Source organism: Denticeps clupeoides, chromosome 12 (genome assembly GCF_900700375.1).
Source record: "Denticeps clupeoides chromosome 12, fDenClu1.1, whole genome shotgun sequence".
Lineage (NCBI taxonomy): Eukaryota > Metazoa > Chordata > Actinopteri > Clupeiformes > Denticipitidae > Denticeps > Denticeps clupeoides.
The window spans coordinates 10,652,649-10,672,440 of NC_041718.1; the positions used below are offsets into that span (position 1 = coordinate 10,652,649).

Consider the following 19,792-nt stretch of genomic DNA (forward strand, 5'->3'; position numbering starts at 1 on the left):
TGAGGACTTCCTGTTAGCACTAATAAAAATGCTCTAATTTCATAAAACACACAGAACTGGGTAAGAGGGAAAACAAAACAATACAAAGGAACTCTTCAAATATATATTTATTCTGTGAGCAAAAAAAGCAGTATACACTGATTGGCAACAAAACATTTGCAGAATGTTTATCTTGTTTCTGTGTTAATGGGGTAACACTTTACCCCATTTACTTTATTTAGAAAGTGAATCAAGTGCTGGAAATACGTCAACCCTTGGACACAGGGTTGGGCAGCATATTGTAAAAATCCCTAGGACATGAAGCACCAGTTCCCAATTTCCATCATTATTAAAAAGAATTAGCATAATCTTCATCAGCAGTGGTCCAGTTCAGATCACACTGGACAATGTAGTATCATTTTTATAGCTCCACCACCAAGCCCTACATAACAATAATGTTGTTTCATGATGCATGGCAAACTGCTCCCTTTCAAATACAAAATGAAATTAGTAATATATAAGATGACATGCTTATTTTGCAAATAAAATTGCAATTGAACTTAAACATTAAGGGGCAATAGGCAAGATAAAAAAAGGCAATATGGCACTACAAACAATAAAGTGACAAAGAGGCATTACAAGCTTGGTATTTGTTAATGGAGTGCCAATTTTAAACAAGCTTCAAATGCGTAGAAATATAATATAAAAAGGCACTGAAATTCTAAGGCATGGTCTATGGCTATAAATTATTTTCATAGTTAAGGCATAATGTAGAACTGCAAAAAGGTAATTGCATAGATGTTTCTATAGTTCATGATACACTGGGCATATTTGGCCACTGTGAAAGCGATTATTACATTATTACTTATAATTATGAACAGTGGGACATATTACCCTGTGCATTATTCAGCCAACATGCAAATACATGTGTAAGTTAAAGCACTGATCCCATTCATGAGAACATTTGCATTATCAGATCCCAAAACCAAAATGTCAGTAATGGAGAGTGGAATGTTTTCTTCCACTTTAGAGTGCGAAACATTATGACATAACTTCCAAAAAATTCATACTGGTCTTAAAGAAGTAATGAGGAAAAAAGGCATTTCGTAAGTGGCATTTAAAATGTAGTTTCCATTTAGACAGCATCGGTGAGTCCATCAGTCCTGCTCAGGCTTTATTTCAGCATGAGGCATGAGAGTGGCCTCTAACGGCAAGACTGTGGTACTGCAGAAGATCCAGCTTTACTTGGACACTGGAGCAGGAGGATTGACTGGGGACAACTTCCTCATCTTGAAATATGACACAAGTTGACTTGGCACTTCTGCAAGGATTGTCTGTGCCAGAGACTCCTTAGGCGCCTTCAGAGAAACAAACAAAAAAAAAAAAAAAAAAACAGTACAGTACAGTAAAATGTATCTCACAACAAAACGCTAATTTAAAAGCATTATAAAGTAGTATTTACTAGATAACAGGATGCTGCTTATGAATTTAACTTATGATGCACATATGTATTTATGCTACTAGTCAAAAAATTTGGATGCACCTACTCTGTAGAGGTTATGGAGACTAAGATGGAGCCCAATTTGAAGGATTTAATGAAAGAAACATATGTAGCATTTTTTGGTAGCAGGAAGAATGTTTGATGAATTTCCAGAGTCAACGCTTTTTACCTTCATGGCTGCTTCGTTCACTTTTGTCACAAGATGCTCATTAAAATAAGTGAATGATAAGAAAATGCTTTAGCTTAAACCTTCAGGACTGTTGGAAAACCATCCCTGTCATCTAAATTATTGTGGTGGAGAGAATCCAAGAGTATGAAATGCTGGTACCACAGCAAAGGGTCCCTGCTTTGGAGAAACTCAAATGTTCAACTTTTTGTCTCGTTTGCTAGATTTTGTTTAACACATAACCTCACGTGTCTTCAGTTTTGTTCTATAATATAAAAGAATGCAATAAATGAGTAGGTGCGTCAAACCTTTTGACTGGTAGTGTATGTATGGAACAATCAAAAGCTGATTACATTGATGAATTCCCTGAAGGGCACAAACTGCACGATGTCTCTGACCACAGGCTCGCCAGTCAGGGACTTCAGGACTCCATTGTCCCCATCCAAGAACTCCATGGCCTTAAAGTCAGCCTCACCCACTCCCACGATGATTATAGACATGGGGAGCTTGGAGCTGTCCACAATGGCCTGCCTTGTCTGGTCAAGGTCTGTGATCTCTCCATCAGTGATAATCAACAGAACAAAGTATTGCTATGGGTAGAGAACAATAGAGCTGTTTAAGAACTAATGAGAAGAGGAAACTGCAAAACAACATAAAAGGAGGTGAAATTCACTATGGCATTATGACTCGTTCTGCATTCATCTCATGTGTTTCCAATTTCCCCCCTATAAAACACATACCCTTCTAACTTCAAGGCTCTTACTGCCTTGCACTTTGTGTGCAGGGAGCACTATGGTTTAGTCAAATACACATATTATTGTTAACAGTTTTGTGCTAAAAGCAGTGCTCCATTTTCCCAACATAGTTTGCTAACACACCCAAGCAATGCCTCTTCATCAGACAATGGGGTAAGAGCAGCAGCTTACCTCTGCCTTTGTGCCGAATGGAAAGCTACCTCACCACCAATCATATGTTCAAGCCTATTCTTATAATAAACTAAAACATGGCTCAGTAAGCTCCCAGCTTGCATAATATTGAACACAATGAAAAAACAAGTGGCTATTGAAACCACATTTTGGAAGCTGCACAAGAATGTCGCTTTACAAAACTGACACGGAAAAACAAATGCCCTAATGGAAGTCTCTGACACCCAAATCACCCCCCAACCTCACATTTCTGCTTTGCCCAGTTTCTACCTATGATCTTTCAATAATTTTTTTAAAAGTTGAATTTCCATAAAGTTTGACATGGTTAGATCATATTTCAAAATGACGCAAAAGAAGACTCGACTGTGACGTCATTTAACATGAACATTTTCCGTGTCCCATATGGTCCCATAACATCAGCATTTTATCTGCACAGCCTGCTTGAATAAACCAATGAATAAACTGCATTGGTTGGGGACTCACGGAAGCAGTGGGCTGCTGCGCGGCTCCAGAAGCGATGCGGGCCACATGGTTGATGATGGGGGAGAAGTTGGTAGGGCCATATAGCCTGACCTGAGGGAGGGCCATGCGGTATGCATCCACAATCCCCTGTACACCTGGCAGGGAAACCGTAACTCACAAATCACACATTCGACTTGTAAAGGGACTTTAATTTACAATTTATCCATTTACCTTGACAATAGGGACTGCTACTGTTGAAGTTCAGTGCAAACTCGTGTGATACCTGCAGGATAAGGGTATGACTACTGTTGTCTATGTATTAACATATAAAAGTATTTTCATTTTACTACTAAAGCAATTAAATCAACCAACCTTAAAGTCTGGAGGCACTTGTGCACCGAATCCAAAGGCAGGGAATAATTTATCTCTGAAAGACAAAAACAAAATGATGATAAGTTTGGTAGCACAAGGTTATGACACAACTCAGGCTCCATTATAAAGATGGAAGGGTTCTTCAGCTCTGAATCTTATCAGTTCTCCCAGTTCGTTATGGATTCTGAATGACCACAGAACGACCCACACGTTCACAGACCTCAAGAACTGTGAACCTTGTAATATACGGCTAAGAAATCTCTTGAACTTATTTAATGCAACGCTGCATGAAACCGGAAATCGCTCTGCCTGTCCAGGGAGGGCACATCAACAGGCTGTGAATTTGTTATTTAAAACCATAACATTTATGCTAGATATACTGTATTTTGTAGTATATAACACTAAAATACAATGCTTTATTATGCAGTGCATTGCCAGAAATGTAGGAATTCATTTTATTTGTGACATCAATATATACAAAGAGTCTGTGCTCACGTGTCATAATCTTGCACCACAAGTCCTACAGACCAGATAGCAGAGAGATACTGGTTAATGCCATTTGGACTCATGTAGTGGAGTGAATCAGGGGAGCGAGGGTCACCATTAGAACCAGTGAAGTCAATGCCCACCTAAAAACACCACACACAAATGCCAAATCACTTACAGACAAAACAAATCCAGACCAGCCAAATGACCGAATGCAACAGTGCAACTGTATACTTACTGTGAAATTAATCTGGCAACCTCCCATGATATAATTCAGGAACGAATATTCCAACTCTATCTGAAAATGACACCAGACAAAGACGTCAAATATATATGATTACATACAATCATTCTCGATATGCAAACAGATCACCACAGCACATTTTAGGTGTGCAATTCTGTAATATGTACAGTGACGCTGCAATTACAGTTTGTAGTTTTATAAACGTACCCGGCATGATTTTACACGGACTACCCCCGAGTTCTTATAGCTCTTCTTCTTCTGCTTCTTTTCTGGGTGGATACAGTCAAACTCCACCTGCAGCAGGCCAGAAGAAAGGCTCACAACTTTTTTGGTCACCGCATGGGGGGAAATAACTACACAGAACAGGAATACAGGAAAATAAAAGCTAGCTGACAAAACAGGAAATAAAAACCCGGCCTCACCGGTGAGCCATGTGCAGCTGTCTGTACTTGTGTTACATTAGTTTCGAAAATGCCAATTAGATCATGAGAGCCATCGTTATCATAGTCCGAGCAATGGACCTGGGAGTGAGAGGGGAAGAGGAAACAGGGGTTTCTAAGGGTGGAAGCAAAGCAATGTTCCTGCTCACCACGTGGTCTTTAGCCTCCATAAACTGTGCGGTGGTGCAGGAAAATTCTCCTATCATATCTGAACTGGTGTCTTCATCCTTATCATAACAAGTCACCTGCCAGTCAGACACAGACACAAACTGGTTAAACCTCATGGACAGAAACAAGCTATTCCTGAGTAGCTCCAAGCCCAGAATTTGCTTTGAGGGCGTCAGTAAAGATCCCTGTAAATGGTGAAAGAAGTCACATGTCTAAGCATGCTGTAATAATTCAGCATGCAGAAATGCTTGTGCAATTTTGTCCATGCACAGAAGTACTAAAGAAGGAACCAAAGACATTTCACATATAAGCAGAGCATGATTCAGATTTAAGCAAACTTGATTTAGATGTTCTAAATTATGAAAGGGCATAGCTTTTTAGGGAAAATTACTGTTCACCTCATACCTTAATAGGTTTGTTCAGGTCACCACTGCAAAACGTGTGGAGCGACACTGAAAACGCTTTCCAAGATGGATTCAGATTGTTCTTAATCACCTACAGGTGGAAAAAAGGATTAATACAGCCAAATAAGACCGATTATTATCATTATCAGTTACAAACCTAAAGTACCACCAGATCTTTACCTCTGTTCTATAGACCAGTTGCCATTTGCCATCATCTTCTTTCTTGAAGAACTCAAGGAATGGGTCTGACTTTCCAAAAAGATCCTTCAGGCAAAAAAAAAAAAAAAAAAAAGATGAAAAACAGTCTGAAAACAGTCTATTCTGTGAGTTCCTCAGTTAACTTTAAAATAATGATATGGCCTCAAAACTAAGTCTGCCCACACCTTTTTATCCAAACCTTTAGCTTCCATCTCCAGCACAATGGCTCTGTTGTCTTTGATCTCCTCAGCTGTAATCTGTAAAATACAGAGGAGGAAAAGTACATGAACGTAACTAAATTTAATTGGGCATTAAAACAAATGCATTATACAGAGATCATCAAGAGATCATTGTGTGCCATACATTAATTTAAAACACTCAAACAAATAAAGAAATGAAGACTGGAAATGCAAAGCTGTATGTGATTACGGGTCATTTCATAAGCCTGGAACTGTAACAGTAAATACCTTTAAAAATATTAATATAATAATGTATATTTGAATACTGACTGTGATGCTGCCTTTGCCGGCTGGTTTCCCTGGTTTTAGCTCCAGAGGTCGGGTCAACTTTCTACTTGATACAATCTGCCAGACAAACAGCAGGATGATAGCTATCAAGAGTTGCTACGAACATCAAACATCAGCAACTTTTTTCGCCCCATTATTCACAAATTCAGGAATATTTGCTGAGTAAAGAACAATGGGAATTAAAAATCTCACCTGACCCAGTGTGCATTCAAACCCGCCCAGGAAGTCATCATCACCCAGATCCACAGACTTATTGTCAATGTCATAGATGCCAAACTTCAGCTTCTGGACCTTCTCAAAGTAGTAGTCAATACGGATCTTCTTGGAGAACTCAGGGTCCTGGCAATTATTCACCTTCTCCGTGCGATCAACCTTAAGGAACACAATTTGTTTATAATGAAGAAATAATTAATGTATAATTAAACCACACACATTTCCTGAAAAATACAACACGTCTTAAGTGTTTGTTTCAGATCATCATATACGAAACTAGCCAACAAGACATCATTTCAGCAGAGTAAGGCATTTGCCGAACCTCGACCCATTTGGCGTCACCCGCGCTCTGCTGCAGCACGCACAGCGGGTCGGATTTGGACCCCACGTCCTTGTCGAGCAGGCTGCTGCAGGAGATGGAGAGCTCGACCTTGGACACGCACTGGACAGCCATCTGAAGAAGAGAGAAAGAAAGAAAGGTGGTGGGCGCTTCCGGGTCGTGCGGCGAGCGAACGGGGCAGTAAACGCGGACGGAGAGAAAAATGCAGAGCTCGGCCCGGTTATTACGGTTCGACAGAACTACTGTAGTAGTTAGTAGGTGGGGAGGGGGGGGGAAAAAAGACCACACCGAAGCACTATGGTTTCTTTGAAAAAAAATACAGGCAGCGCCTCAACTTCGAAATAATCACGCGGTTAAAAAGAAACAGCAGCGAAACTGAAACCAGAGCAAAAAGCAGCGCAAGCCAAACCACGTAAAAAAAAAAAACATACTCTACCCTTATATCGCCACTCTAACGCACTACAAACCGGCGCAACGGCATACGCCCATAAAAAAATGCAGATTTCAACGCACAGGGTGGGGCAGAGCACCCTGACAGTCATCGCTCTCCCATTGGTGGAAAGGAAGCAGGAACGCGCTCCCATTGGTCGAAAGCCTGCGCCAATAAGAGCAGGAAGCGGCGCGGTCGCCGCGTTGCGGGAGCAGCGTGTGCACAGAACTACGTGTAATAGAGCTGAGGAAAGAAAGTTCGCTGCAAGCAGAACTTGACTTAAAGCGGCGAGCGCTGCGTTTGAAACGCGCGGGTCCATTTACACAAATTCCACTTACATAAAATAAAGCAATTACGCGCGGTGTGACATCCACAAGTCCTATACACGCATGCGGTGTGTGAAGTAGCGTATCAAGAAATCGGACCTGTATTTGAAAGGTTGCCGGTTCGAATCCCACTGAGATGCTAATGAGCAAAGCACCGTCCCCACACACTGCTCCCCGGGCGCCTTTCATGGCTGCCCACTGCTCACCAAGAGTGGTGGATTAAAAGCAGAGGGACCATTCCAACGGGTCACTGTGTGCTGTGCAATCACTGCACTTTCACTCAGTATCCCAAATAAAGCTACATTTTTTAGCATGACACTACATTATAAAATCACTGACAAACGTATCAGACCATCCACAAGTAGCATCCACAAGTACGTTCACCAAGTCAAAAACACTTGCAGCACACAAGAGTGGCAGGTTCCATGTATGAAAAAGCGATGTTCAGTAGGTATCCCAACCTTGCTTAATTACTTAAGAGCACAGCATTTGTCCATAAACCTATATTTTTCTTGAAGTACAACCCATTTTTGACTTATTAGCTTTGTGTGCACACAGGAGTGTGACTCTTCAAACCAAATAGAGAAACAACCCATAAAGTTGTGCACCATACAATATTCTGCATATAAAGTATAATATAATGCTGTACGGTGGAACTTATTGCTGGTCTATTTTTCTACTGAGAAGGGTGTGAAACCCTTTACAACAGCCAACATTAAAATGAACATACATCCTATAACATGCACTCATGTTATAGGTCTTTATTTACAAGTTCATGGTCAATGTACAAAATATTAAATTAGACGTAATGATTGCTTCCTGTTTAAAAATTCTTTGGATATTAAAATTGCAACTACATTGAACAAGTTCTTCATTGAGCATTTATTTCTAGTGACAAAGAAATATGAATCACTAAGCAATTACATTTGACTGCACAGCATATTATAAATGGTCCACTCTCAAACAACTCACTGCAGGCAGCTATATACGAAAGACGGCTTTGGCAACATGTGATCCTCCAAGATTGACTTATTACACCCAACTTCAGTGATCTAAAAAACACAAAAAACCCAGAACACAGTACTTACCTTCCTATCAATCAGGATCAAATAGCAGAAAAAAAGTCTCCCAGGAAAAAAGATATTCTGTTTTGCACCAGTACAATCAAATCCACAAATCCATGCAATACAGAGAAACACATCAAGTTCATAAACCCTGTTGATAATATATGGAAAACAGATTTTAACCTGTCGGTGCTTTTTGGGGCAAAAAAGCCATGTATGTTTACCAATAACAGATCAAAACCTCCTCGTCGCTTTATCGGTCACCATTTACCAATGGTGCCAGCAAGAGTCATAATTCCACAGCATTAACTTTCAGAACAAGAGCGGGTGAAAACCCAATTTTATAAACCTGAAATCTCTAGTCCAGCTTTTTCCAATTCCACTTATGCTGCTTATGATTTCTTGACAAACTCAATTAAACACACCACCAACTCAGCAATTCTACAGTGAGCCATTAAAGTTTTTCAGGTAAATTTCATCATGTACATGTGCGATCATGATCGCATAAACTCTGAAGCACTAAGACTTGATATGCCTTAGTCATAAATTGTGCGTTAAATTGCAAGAAACTGCTGTCATTATGGACTAACAGCAAAGAAACCTCTTAAATGTACTCAAAAGGGTGCAAAAAAGGGGGGTCAGGTAATTATTCCAAATATGAATACTGACAAAAATTGTGATTGCTTCATATCTGGGTGTGCATAGAAGTACAGAAAACACAGAAAAAAACAAGCTTTATTTTACTTGTGTGTACTAAAAAGAGAAATAAAAGCACAAGAGAATCATACAATAGCTTTCAGATACCATTCGGGAATGTCATTTTATTGACAAAATTGGCTTAACAGTATATACACAACTGCAAAAAAAAACAGCTGGAACGTCAAAAATAAATTCATGAAAACAAGAGCACTACGAAACTGAAGTTCCAAAGAGGATCTACACCAAAGATACAGCGCATCTCTTGAAGACAACATAATGCAGTGTTGGGAGAAAAGCTTTCAAATACAAAATGTCACTCTGACATTCATAAACATTTTCAGAATTGATGTCTGAAAAAGCTTCCAAAATTAGCATCTGATATTGCAACAAACATTGACAATAGCATTTTGTGAAAGAAAACATGGAGCAAGAAAGGAGAGAAAAATCAACGCAAGACAGCGGTTACGTCCACACACAATGCATGGCAGCATTTGGTGTAGCCTATACCCAGTTTGCAATAGCATAACCAATCATGGGGTCAAAGACTACAGCAAAAATACAAAACATTGAAGACATTGAGGAAAAAATATCACATGCTAGCCAGTAAAAAAACAGACCCATCAGCACAGTAATAACACTTCCAGAATGTTCCAATAAGAACTGAAATGCTTCTATTAACATGAATGAACTGGTTATCAGTAATGTGTAGCTCTTTCCAATCATAAAGACTCTTCTCTCTATGACCCATGTCATTGTGCTTTGTAATTAATAAGACAAAGAGGTCTGTTGACTGATCAAACTGATTTGTGTTGTTAAAGAATCCAGATTCATTAAAAAAAAAAAAAAAAAAAAAACCTTGCTGAGGGTTAGTTCTCAAATCATGACTAAAACAGCATCATTATACCCTTTCCAAATTTGACCCAAGGGGCAGGGATTTATCCCAAACTTATCTTAACCTTTCTTGCCCCAATTGGCCGATCATTCAAATCCATGACTGCAGACATGGCCTCATCATGAGACTCAAATGCAACCATAGCCTCACCCGTAGGCATGCCCTTCTCACTAAATTGTAAGCAAACCGAGCCAGGAAGAACTTGATAACCATAGAAGAAATCAAGTATCTCATCAACTGTGACAGTGAATGGCATGTTCTGAATCTTTACTATTGTTGGTCTAGGAGTACTGGCCCCACCAGTCCCAGATGAACCCCTCAGATTTTCAGAGGTGGGACCAAATGTGAGCTGTGGACCTGCAGAAGGACCTTGTCCACCTCCTCGGCTGTGGGCACCACTCTTCCTTGATCCATTATCAAAAGGTGGAATCCCTCTCAAACTCTCAGGCCCTCCTACGAAGCCAGGGGGTCCATTACTACCTCCCGGCCCTGGTCTGAAGCTTGGAGGCTCCAGAACTGGTCCTGGTAAATGGCCTGCAACCATTGGCGGTGGAACACCTAATGCAACGTCACCCAAAGCTGCACTAATTGGTGGCAATGGAGGGGGGCCTGCAAGACCATTGCCAGGTGCTGTGAAAGGAGCAACAAAGGGTGGACCATTGTTGAGATTCCCTACAGTATTTCTCAAGAAGTTGAACTCATCACTGGTCATGGCAGGGTAAGCATGCGCCTGAGCCTGTGCTTGAGCATGTGCCTGTGCCTGAGCCTGTGCTTGAGCCTGTGCCTGAGCTTGAGCCTGTGCCTGAGCTTGAGCCTGTGCCTGAGCATGGGCACTTGCTTGTGATTTCTGTCCTCTCTTTACCTGTGGTGGTGGGTTTCTCTCAATTTCCTTCATCTGCTCAAAAGTGACCAAATGCACAAAAGCATCTCTGCCATTCAGCTTTTGACGATGCAATCGTTCTGCTTTAAGTGCATCTTCTTCTGATTTAAACTGTACCACTGCTTGGCCAAGACCATTACCGTTACCATCAACCAGAACTTTAAGTGATTCTTCAAACAACTGAATTCCATTCAAAAACAAACGAACATCTTTCTTAGACACATTGTAAGGAATATTTGAGATATGAGCACAGTTCCTTGGATTCTTTCCTTCTCCTGAGCTCATTTTCAAATCACCTTGAGATCCCTGCATTCTCTTGCGAATGGCATCAATCTTTTCAAACATTGCTTTCTTAGTGATAGGGTGAACCTGTATAAACCGACTACCCATGTACTGCATGTGGCAGCCCAAGGCAGCTTTGTAGTCCATTTCATTTCTGAATTCAACAAAACCCTCCCCAGTTGCCCTGCCATTAAGTCCATAAGCAATGTAAATGCTATCTTCCACAATGTCTAAGTTTTTGAAAAACTCAAATATTTGTTTGTTTTCAGCTTCATAGGGAAGGCCTTTCAGATAAACACAAAACTCCTGCTTGTGGGGTGACCTGGACCTTGCACGATCACGTCCTGAAGGAGATGCAGAACTTGAGCTTCCTCGACGATGCCTGTCCAGCTCAGAGTTATTACTGGATTTGGACAGGTTTTGAATTTGATTTCCACTGTTACTCTCTCGCCACTGTCTCTCGGTTGCTGGAGTTATTTCCACATACCTTTGGCCTAGCATTCCAGTGTTTCTTTTCAGAGCTTCAAAAGAGTCCTGTGGAGTGAAGAACTTGACCAAGGCCCTGCCATTGCTCCTGCCTAAATTATCTCTGAGAAGACGGATAACGTCAACCTGTAGTCCACTGAAGAAATCTCTGATTTCCAACTCACTGGCAGAGAATGGAAGGCCTTGAAGTTGGACAAAAAACTCATCAGGATTGGCAACTGCTGGCTTCAAGTGAGCCTGGAGGTTAATGGGATTAAGATTCATAGGGTTCAGGAACATATGGTTGGGGCTCCCAAGGGATAAAGGTGGCCCTGATGTAGCGAGTCCAGGACCAACCGGGGGAGGGACACCAGGATTAAAGGGAGGCAATGCAGGCAGGTGCGACAGGTGTGTCATGGGTGGGACAGGTGGAACAGCCGTTAATGGCGAAACCGCCGGCACAGGGGGTAAAGTGGATACTGCTGGAGGAACTGGCATTGGAGGAATAGAAGGCATGGGTGGCAAAGATGGCATAGTGGGCAAAGGTGGCATGGGAGGAGGTACAGAGTTTAGGGATGACATGGCAGTGGTTAGGGTGGATCCAATGGATAAGCTGGAACTGCTGAAGTTGTTACTGAAACTGGGTGGTATACTTCCGATGCTTGTGGTGGTTAAAGTAGATGCATTTTTGTTGCTACTTTCTTCATGCACCGAGGCTGTTGTGGCAGCTGTGGTTGGTGTGGTGCTACAAAAGCCTTGTGCTGCAGCTGCCATGCTGCTTCTGCCACTTGCACCTGTGGTGGTTGGGGGACCCGGTCTGTTACCATTTCCTGCAGCTCCCTCTACACTGCCAGTTTCAAATCGCCTGCGACTAAGCTCAATCATGTTTTGCATTTCTGTTTTACTACTGAGCAGAAGGGATACCTTGGACCCTTTAATATTTCCCCCTGTTCGCATCATACCAAGCCTGGCATCTTCATCTGTGGCAAACACGATAAAAGCCTCACCATGTTCACCCCCTACAATATGCACCCCACCATCTGGGATGGTCAATCCAGAGAAGAAATGGCGAATGTCCATGGTCCCCGCAACAATCGGGAGACCCTGCAAGCGGATGACCACAGCCATTCTGAGGCGCAACAACACACACCTGCAGGTGAAAGAAGGCAATGGCTGTCAGACTGAAGGAGAAGTACATCACACACAGAAGAAAGTGACCATCAGACCAAGCAAAAAGAAATGCAAACCAGAGCACGTCCGACAAAAATAAATAAAGAAATTAAATATGGGCCGGGCGATATATTGATTAAATTTCAAAAGAGATCTACTGTGAGACAATATGATTTACAGCTGTAATATGTGACTGTCCTCATGCACACCATGTGAAAAGCCCCAAAAAACCTGCATGCAATTACCCTAATGGTCAGCATTGTTCCCCAGCATATAACATGCTGGTTGGTAAAGTCAGGTGGTCCACAGCATGATTCTACAGTTAGCTGTGCAACGACAACCCGGAAAGATTATGTTCTCTGGGTTGTGGGTGTGTTAATTCCAAACATGAAGACATGAACATGAAATAAATAAACACAGATAGAAAGTATTTATTAAGTCTATTATACCACAATTACATTGTGGTATAATATTTTGTTGTTAAATTTGGATCTTACTCTATTACACAATATAGAAATGTGATAGGATTTTTGGCCCATATCGCCCAGCCCTAGATTGGTTTCAACTTGAGCAGTAAACAGAGTAAATAAACTCATCATGACACTCCAGAAACATCATGCAGTATTCTCGGCATACTGTTTAGTATCTTTATATAATTTTATATAACTTCTCCAATTTCAAAAATCATTATTTCAGAACTCGGAAAATGAATGTAACAAATTCCTGAAGTTAGCCAAAAGGGGTAAAATGCCATTGTGCACTTGACAAGTATACAAACCAAACTGATTACAGAAAAATTTTAAATCCCAAATAAATAAATATAATACTATATATGTATTGTGCATGAACAAAAAAATAAGCATAGGCAGGTGTAAGCTATCACTGAAGAGCTAGGATAAGGAACCTTCAGCAGTACTCCTCTTGTAAGAGGTCCTGAATACTATTAGGTGTGAGGACAGGGTGCCAAAACTCATACATTCCCACCCGATGCTGAAGGAACCAGCAAGAAAACAGAATTATGTTGCATTACCATGGACATGGATAAGAATTTTCATCATTCATAAAAAATTAATGTCTTGCTTATTTGATGTGTGAAATAAATAGTACAGTCATCAAAATCAATATCTGTACAGCTATGTAACGGAAAGGGCATTTTGAGGGTGGAAATTTAAAATTTGAATTCAAACCTGGATAGACCCCCCCCCCCTCCCCAATGCAACAAACAATTAACTAGAAAAGAATGCACACATTAGTATTTTTCCACAATATTGCATTGTTCAGAGCAGAATTGGCCAAACGCAAATAAAAAAAAAAAAAAATGCAAAGGCACTCAAGACTTCTGTCAGTCCATGTATGCAACCTTTGTGGACAGCCTGTAAAATGCAATTCGCTGCAGTGCAGTGGAAATCAAACTACTAGTGATGTTCAAATGTGTGCCAGGCCAAAACCACTCTGAATAGGCAAGTTGGGCTGCTTAAAAATCTCCCCATATGCTTACCTGTTTTAAGTGGTGCTTCCTTTATAAGGCGTACAGGACACGCAAGCCAATCTTGACGTCAAGCATTTAAAATCAACGCTAGACTGTAACAAAAGAATAAATTGAGGCAAAGATATGAATGCAGCAGTAAGCACAATGTAGGTTCGTAAATGTACCACCAGTCAAAGAGTAGCATTCGTCTAAACAAAGTTTTTCCCAGCAGTGCAACCAGCAGAAAACAGTAGATTGTCTTCACTTATGCATGGAAAAAAGCCCTCAAGTCACAGCAAGCCGAAAGCAATTATTCCAAATTCTCAAAGCATTCAACTGAACAGCCCATTTGGGGGAAGGAAAAAAAAACTGGGAAACAGCATGAACATCACAGGAAATAACGTCATCAAAATAAAAAAGCAGAAAAGACCATTCATCAGAGCAGCATGTTCCAGCATCCAAAACCGTAAAAAAGTGCTGCAGCAGACACTTGTTAAAAGAAATAAGTCCATATTTCCTACATATTTCTGCAGGCTGATACCTTCAAGTCCGGTACCACTTGTATAACAATCAAGCAATTACAAATATAAAAAGTCATTGTTTACATATATACATACACAAACAAACAATATATTCGCTAGGTGTTAATTAAGGAATCAGTTGATAACATGACAGGCTAAATAACTTCTCTTCAGCAGTCATAACATAACATAGTGACAGATCTGGCACCTGCCCAGAGCTGCACAAACAAACAGTGCAACAAATGCAGCAAGAACCTGTTCAACGTATAACAGAATAATTTCGTGACGAAATGTCATTCCGGCACGCTTTACTGCCTACAATTTCTCCGCGAAGCTACATTTTCCCCAACAGCACACGGCTTGAACACCACGACACGCTGTTACAGGTCATTCATTTTCACGCGTTCACTGGCCCAGACTGATTTTACAAGCGCTGCAGGAAACGGGGAGGAAAAACAACGCGTCCACAGCCACAACGCCGGCTGAAAATAACAACATCCACTGCACTTCCACTCCGCAACCTGTCCTTAAAGCACATGATAATAAAAAAAAAGAGAAAAAAAAACTCTGACAAGATGGCGCAGGTTGGAAATCTATTTCTCTCAGATGCGAGAGCAAAACCACTGAAAGCACTCAGCGAGCACGTCGTGTAATTTACACTGAATTACACAACGAACGCGGAAGATTTTTACAGAATGTCCAAGTTATTTTTCCAAGCGAGTACCGACTGCCCATTCCCTCATTTGTTCGATTTTTTGTTTTTCAAATCTGAACCAAACAGATGCCAACGCTAGCACTAGCAAACCATCAGTGCAATAGTTAAACAACTAGCTAAGCTAGCAGGCTAACAAGCCAGTTGCCATCTGCAATCAATGTTTCACCTTAGACCGCTGTGCAAACATCCTGTGTAATTGTTATCCACTCTCAACTCACATTCTTTGCATATTCTTACCGAAAGGATCTGTCTAAAACAGATTTTTTTTTAAAGCAGGGCACTTCGCTGCTGCTGTTTGTCCGTGCTTTTCTCCAGTCTGCACGATGGAATCACAAAATGTCGGCCACGCTCACTGGGCGGCGCCGTGGTGACGTCATCGGCGCCCTGTCCCGCCCCATCGTGCATGAGGACGCAATACTGCATCCACTAAATTCCGATTAAGCTTTTTTTTTTTTTTTTTTTTTAAATGGAAGACAGTTTAAAATGCCCGAGTAACGCATCGACACACAAAATCCAAGCATTTGTGCCCTTAACTCAAATGAACTATTGTAATACAAGAAAAATGTTAATAGCTCCGTGTTACAAAGCACACCCACTACCATTTTATATTCTCAATAAGTGGGTGCATTGTAAAATATTTTAATTATAAAATTCTACAATCCTATGATTACAAATCATACAGCCCAAATTCAAAGATTAATCAGAAAACTATTACAGAGAAACCTGTTTATAGTTATTTATTTGTGTAGAACAGACTGACATCTTTCCTTTCCTACAGGCAAGAAGTAAACTGAATTAGTATTTATACTAATTAAAGCATGAATCTCAGTCTTGCATAGAGACACGCATGTAATAGAGGTACACAGAGGGGATCAGGTAATAACATAATGACAACACTTTTTAAATATGCACAAATACCAATAATGACAGGAAAAAAAGAAATTCCATTAAGCCAATCACTGTATGGTGTGATTTACATTGTACACAAAAAGCCATTGCAGAAACAAGGTGCAGACTGTTAATTATCCCCTTAGTATTGCACTAGAACCTGTAATGAATCATTCTGTAAAAACAAGGGGCAGACTGAAAAAGCATAAACCGATAACCCCTAGAATGTAACTCAAACTACATGAAAAACGCTGAGAAGCTCTTTAAAGTCAGAAGCCACTGACACTACTTATATTATCTGATGATAAAGCAGGTCATGTTTCATGCCATAACCAAAGAACAATGGTTTTCCAACATAAACTTCAATAAAAACAAAGTTGTGCGTGTTTCTTTTTTTCTTGAGACATGTCCCAGACATGCTGCGAATGGCGGTTTTACCAACTCTACAAATTACATATTTGCAAAGCCGTTTTCCTCTGGCTCAGATTGAAGCTCAGTGCTGAGTCCATTTGATGCTTTTCAGATCAATTCCTTCCTGCACCATCTCCCACAAAGGACTACAGAGAAACAAAAAAATTTAAAGATTGATATAATTATGAAAGCAAAGTGAATGTTGGAACAAGCAATTACTCTGTACTCCTCATACATACCTCATTTCTCTTAATCGTCTGACTTGTTGTATACATTTTTCTGCAGTATAGTCTACTTCTTCTTCCGTGGTGAAGCGTCCAATTCCAAACCTTTACGTAAAAGGAAAAGGAAAAAATTATTGTATTTTCTACTATTCACAAAATATGGCACATTCCAAATATTACGTACCTAATTGAAGAGTGGGCCAGGTCTTCATCAGCTCCTATTGCCCTAAGGACATATGATGGCTCAAGCGAGGCAGATGTGCAGGCACTATAAATACACACACAAACAGTTGATGGGAATGAACAATTCTTCAACACAGGTTTAATGTCTTCAGCAACACACCTGCCGGATGAAAGTGCCACATCTTTTAGGGCCATCAGCAAGCTCTCTCCCTCAACATATGCAAAAGAGAGATTAATACACCCTGTGGATAGAGAAAAAATAAAATGAATTAATCATTATGTTAGCTCATGGAACCCTGACACATCCAGGAGAAAGTGCTTACCCGGGTACCGTTGCTCTGAATCACCGTTCATCACAACCTCTGGGATTTCTGACATTATTTTCTGAACAAGGCGACTGGCCAACATGGACACTCTTTTGTGATCATACTGTAATCAGGTGGGTAGGAGAGAGAGAGGATATATCACCAGTTTGTTAAAAACAGTCTACAACAACCACCTAGTTCTAGATAATCTTTATCTTAGTCTCCTAAATACCTCCATTTCCTGCTGAGCAATCTCACAGGCCGCTCCCAGCCCCACTGCAAGTGGTGTGGGCACCGTACCTGACCGCAGCCCTCTCTCCTGTCCCCCTCCACTCTGCAGAGGTTCAATACGAACACGAGGCCTCCTGCGCACATACAGAGCCCCAACACCTGCACAAAACAAATTCCATTGCAGGAATTCAATGCTCCCTCACAAACATCAGTTGAACCCTTTTTAAGACAATATTTAGAACTACATTGACCTTACCTTTGGGACCATATATTTTGTGTCCACTAATAGACATTAGGTCAATCTTCCAATCAGACACATTGATGGGGATCTTTCCTACAGCTTGGGCAGCATCAGTGTGAAAGAACACATTCTTGGACTGACAAATATGACCTGAAATAGTTATTTTGGGGACACATTAACAAACAACACAGCAATAATACTGAAAAGGATCAGGTCTGACAGGCAAATACGCATTACCTATTTCTTGTATGGGCTGCTTGACTCCAATTTCATTGTTGACCGTCATGATTGAAACCAAGCTTGTGTCTGACCGAATTGTTTGTTCTAATTGCTGTAATGAAAAACACACAAACAGACATGCACAACCAAGAATGACATGAAAAAAGTAAATAAACTAAAGCAATCAGTTCAAACTAAATTAAAGCACACAGTTCAGAAAGTGTGTGCCAAAGCATAATAAATTATGTGACCGGGCAAATTATAACCAATGCATAAACATACCTTAATGTCAATAAGTCCATTATTCTTTACAGGCAAGTATGTGACCTCAAATCCCTCAGACTCCAGGACTCGGCACGAATCAAGAACACACTTGTGCTCAGTCTGTGTAGTGATGATGTGCTTTTTTTTTGGTTTATAAAACCGAGCCACACCCTGGACACAAGGCACGATAATATTGCATTATTTATTTGGTCGACCGGATAGGATTACAATTGATCTTGAGAGGACAACTTACTTTGATTGACATATTGTTAGACTCCGTGGCACCACTTGTGAATACTATCTCTCGTGGGTCAGCAGAAATAAGGTCTGCCACTTGCTGCAAGGGAAACAATTGTTTAGAATTCAGCTCCTTGTGTAAATAAATGATCACAGTGCGCAAAGCGGATAAATAAACGTCCACATTCTTTCCCAGAGAAAATGACTGGACTAGTCCGGGTTTAGTCAGGGTAGAAGGATTTCATTCTTAATTACTTTTCGTGCTTTTTCCATGGCGCTCTCACTTTCCCAGCCGTACGCGTGAGTCCTGGAGTGAGGGTTTCCATAGTAATTCACCTGATAAGGCAGCATTGCGTCCAGAACTCGAGGGTCCTGTCGTAGGAAAAAAATAGAAGAACGCAGTTGTTTATTTAATAGAGAACAATTCCGGGTGAAGCTTAACTGATCTTTTGGAAGAATATTCTGGGTCAGACCCATAAAATACGATCCCCAGCAGCACTTGTGAATCTTGGTGAAATATTTGGGTAAGAAAATACATACCATTGGTGTTGTTGCCTGGAAGTCCATGTACAGGGGTCGCAGCTCATCTTTTTCCAGCTCCCTGCTCTTAATACTTTCTGTCACAACACGATGCACAACATGTAAATAGGTAGTATTTTTAATTGGTAGTAGCCTAGTGGTTAACACACTCGCCTGTGAACCAGAAGACCCAGGTTCAAAACGCACTTACTACTATTGTGTCCCTGAGCAAGTCACTTGTAAAATGTAAATAACAGTTGACAGCTGTTATATGAGAGTTGGGCTGACGATATTAAATTAATTTACAAATCTTTCTCGCGACACTGGCAAAATGCAACTGCGCCACTGAGGATTAAGGTAGAAAGTTATTAGGGTCCGATTACAAGGACTGACGGGCAGGCGCACCTTTCTCTCGAGCAGTCCCCAGGCCGGCTTTCGGAACGTAGTTCAGCCGCGGACTGGCGAGGCCCAGAAACTTCCTCATCGTGTTCCCAGTGCAGCAAGAGACGACAACAGGCCCCACTCGCATTTATTATATTCCCGCGGTGTGCGCTCAAACAACGCGAACTTCCCTGCGAGCAAAACACACGCACGACACTTCCACGAGCCGCGAGGACGCACGGCGCAGGCGGACGACGGCCTGCGCAGAAGCAGGCCTGTCATTGGCCGTCCGACCTTGTTGTGGGCGTGGTGTAAAAAGTACCCGTACCACAGGGACCTTGGCCATTGGCT

General features: G+C 41.1%; 3 protein-coding genes across 6 annotated transcripts; all 3 read right to left on the bottom strand.

The window, feature by feature from the left end:
* Positions 1-91: 91 nt before the first annotated feature.
* cpne1 (copine I) lies at positions 92-15,696 on the bottom strand. 4 transcript variants are annotated; one of them, XM_028997585.1, is made up of 17 exons: positions 15,576-15,626; positions 14,133-14,215; positions 6,409-6,540; positions 6,066-6,245; positions 5,856-5,930; positions 5,532-5,603; positions 5,329-5,412; positions 5,150-5,239; positions 4,559-4,657; positions 4,344-4,430; positions 4,131-4,190; positions 3,902-4,035; positions 3,407-3,461; positions 3,266-3,317; positions 3,056-3,189; positions 2,000-2,236; positions 92-1,337 (listed from the first exon to the last, which is right to left on the bottom strand). In XM_028997585.1, the coding sequence occupies exons 3-17, from the start codon at positions 6,538-6,540 to the stop codon at positions 1,221-1,223; spliced, it is 1,608 nt and encodes a 535-aa protein (XP_028853418.1). In that variant the 5' UTR covers positions 14,133-14,215; positions 15,576-15,626; the 3' UTR covers positions 92-1,220. The 4 variants fall into 4 exon arrangements, with proteins under 4 accessions (XP_028853418.1, XP_028853417.1, XP_028853420.1 ...); XM_028997584.1 differs by lacking the exon at positions 14,133-14,215 and having other exon boundaries at positions 15,576-15,696; XM_028997587.1 differs by lacking the exons at positions 4,559-4,657; positions 14,133-14,215 and adding an exon at positions 4,726-4,821 and having other exon boundaries at positions 15,576-15,696.
* Positions 8,964-15,634, bottom strand: rbm12 (RNA binding motif protein 12). The gene is made up of 3 exons (XM_028997582.1): positions 15,576-15,634; positions 14,133-14,215; positions 8,964-12,614 (listed from the first exon to the last, which is right to left on the bottom strand). Exon 3 carries the CDS (start codon positions 12,590-12,592, stop codon positions 9,881-9,883), a length of 2,712 nt encoding a protein of 903 aa, XP_028853415.1. The 5' UTR covers positions 12,593-12,614; positions 14,133-14,215; positions 15,576-15,634; the 3' UTR covers positions 8,964-9,880.
* A 364-nt stretch (positions 15,697-16,060) lies between the features above and the next one.
* nfs1 (NFS1 cysteine desulfurase) lies at positions 16,061-19,707 on the bottom strand. Its single transcript, XM_028998621.1, has 13 exons — positions 19,466-19,707; positions 19,082-19,158; positions 18,797-18,913; positions 18,558-18,641; positions 18,323-18,475; positions 18,059-18,152; positions 17,837-17,971; positions 17,582-17,739; positions 17,368-17,473; positions 17,205-17,286; positions 17,046-17,129; positions 16,877-16,966; positions 16,061-16,783 (listed from the first exon to the last, which is right to left on the bottom strand). Exons 1-13 carry the CDS (start codon positions 19,587-19,589, stop codon positions 16,720-16,722), a joined length of 1,368 nt encoding a protein of 455 aa, XP_028854454.1. The 5' UTR covers positions 19,590-19,707; the 3' UTR covers positions 16,061-16,719.
* Between the last annotated feature and the right edge of the window lie 85 nt (positions 19,708-19,792).

Excerpts from the sequence above, each read along its gene's own strand:
- cpne1 (XM_028997584.1), bottom strand. The coding sequence starts at position 6,540 with ATGGCTGTCCAGTGCGTGTCCAAGGTCGAGCTCTCCATCTCCTGCAGC. Across the intron at positions 5,604-5,855 it reads CCGGCAAAGGCAGCATCACA|ATTACAGCTGAGGAGATCAA; the intron begins GTCAGTATTCAA and ends TGTATTTTACAG. Across the intron at positions 3,462-3,901 it reads GTGGTGCAAGATTATGACAC|AGATAAATTATTCCCTGCCT; the intron begins GTGAGCACAGAC and ends TTTGTCTTTCAG.
- rbm12 (XM_028997582.1), bottom strand. The coding sequence starts at position 12,592 with ATGGCTGTGGTCATCCGCTTGCAGGGTCTCCCGATTGTTGCGGGGACC.
- nfs1 (XM_028998621.1), bottom strand. The coding sequence starts at position 19,589 with ATGCGAGTGGGGCCTGTTGTCGTCTCTTGCTGCACTGGGAACACGATG. Across the intron at positions 19,159-19,465 it reads GGGGACTGCTCGAGAGAAAG|AAAGTATTAAGAGCAGGGAG; the intron begins GTGCGCCTGCCC and ends GTGTTGTGACAG. Across the intron at positions 17,474-17,581 it reads TTGCTCAGCAGGAAATGGAG|TATGATCACAAAAGAGTGTC; the intron begins GTATTTAGGAGA and ends ACCTGATTACAG.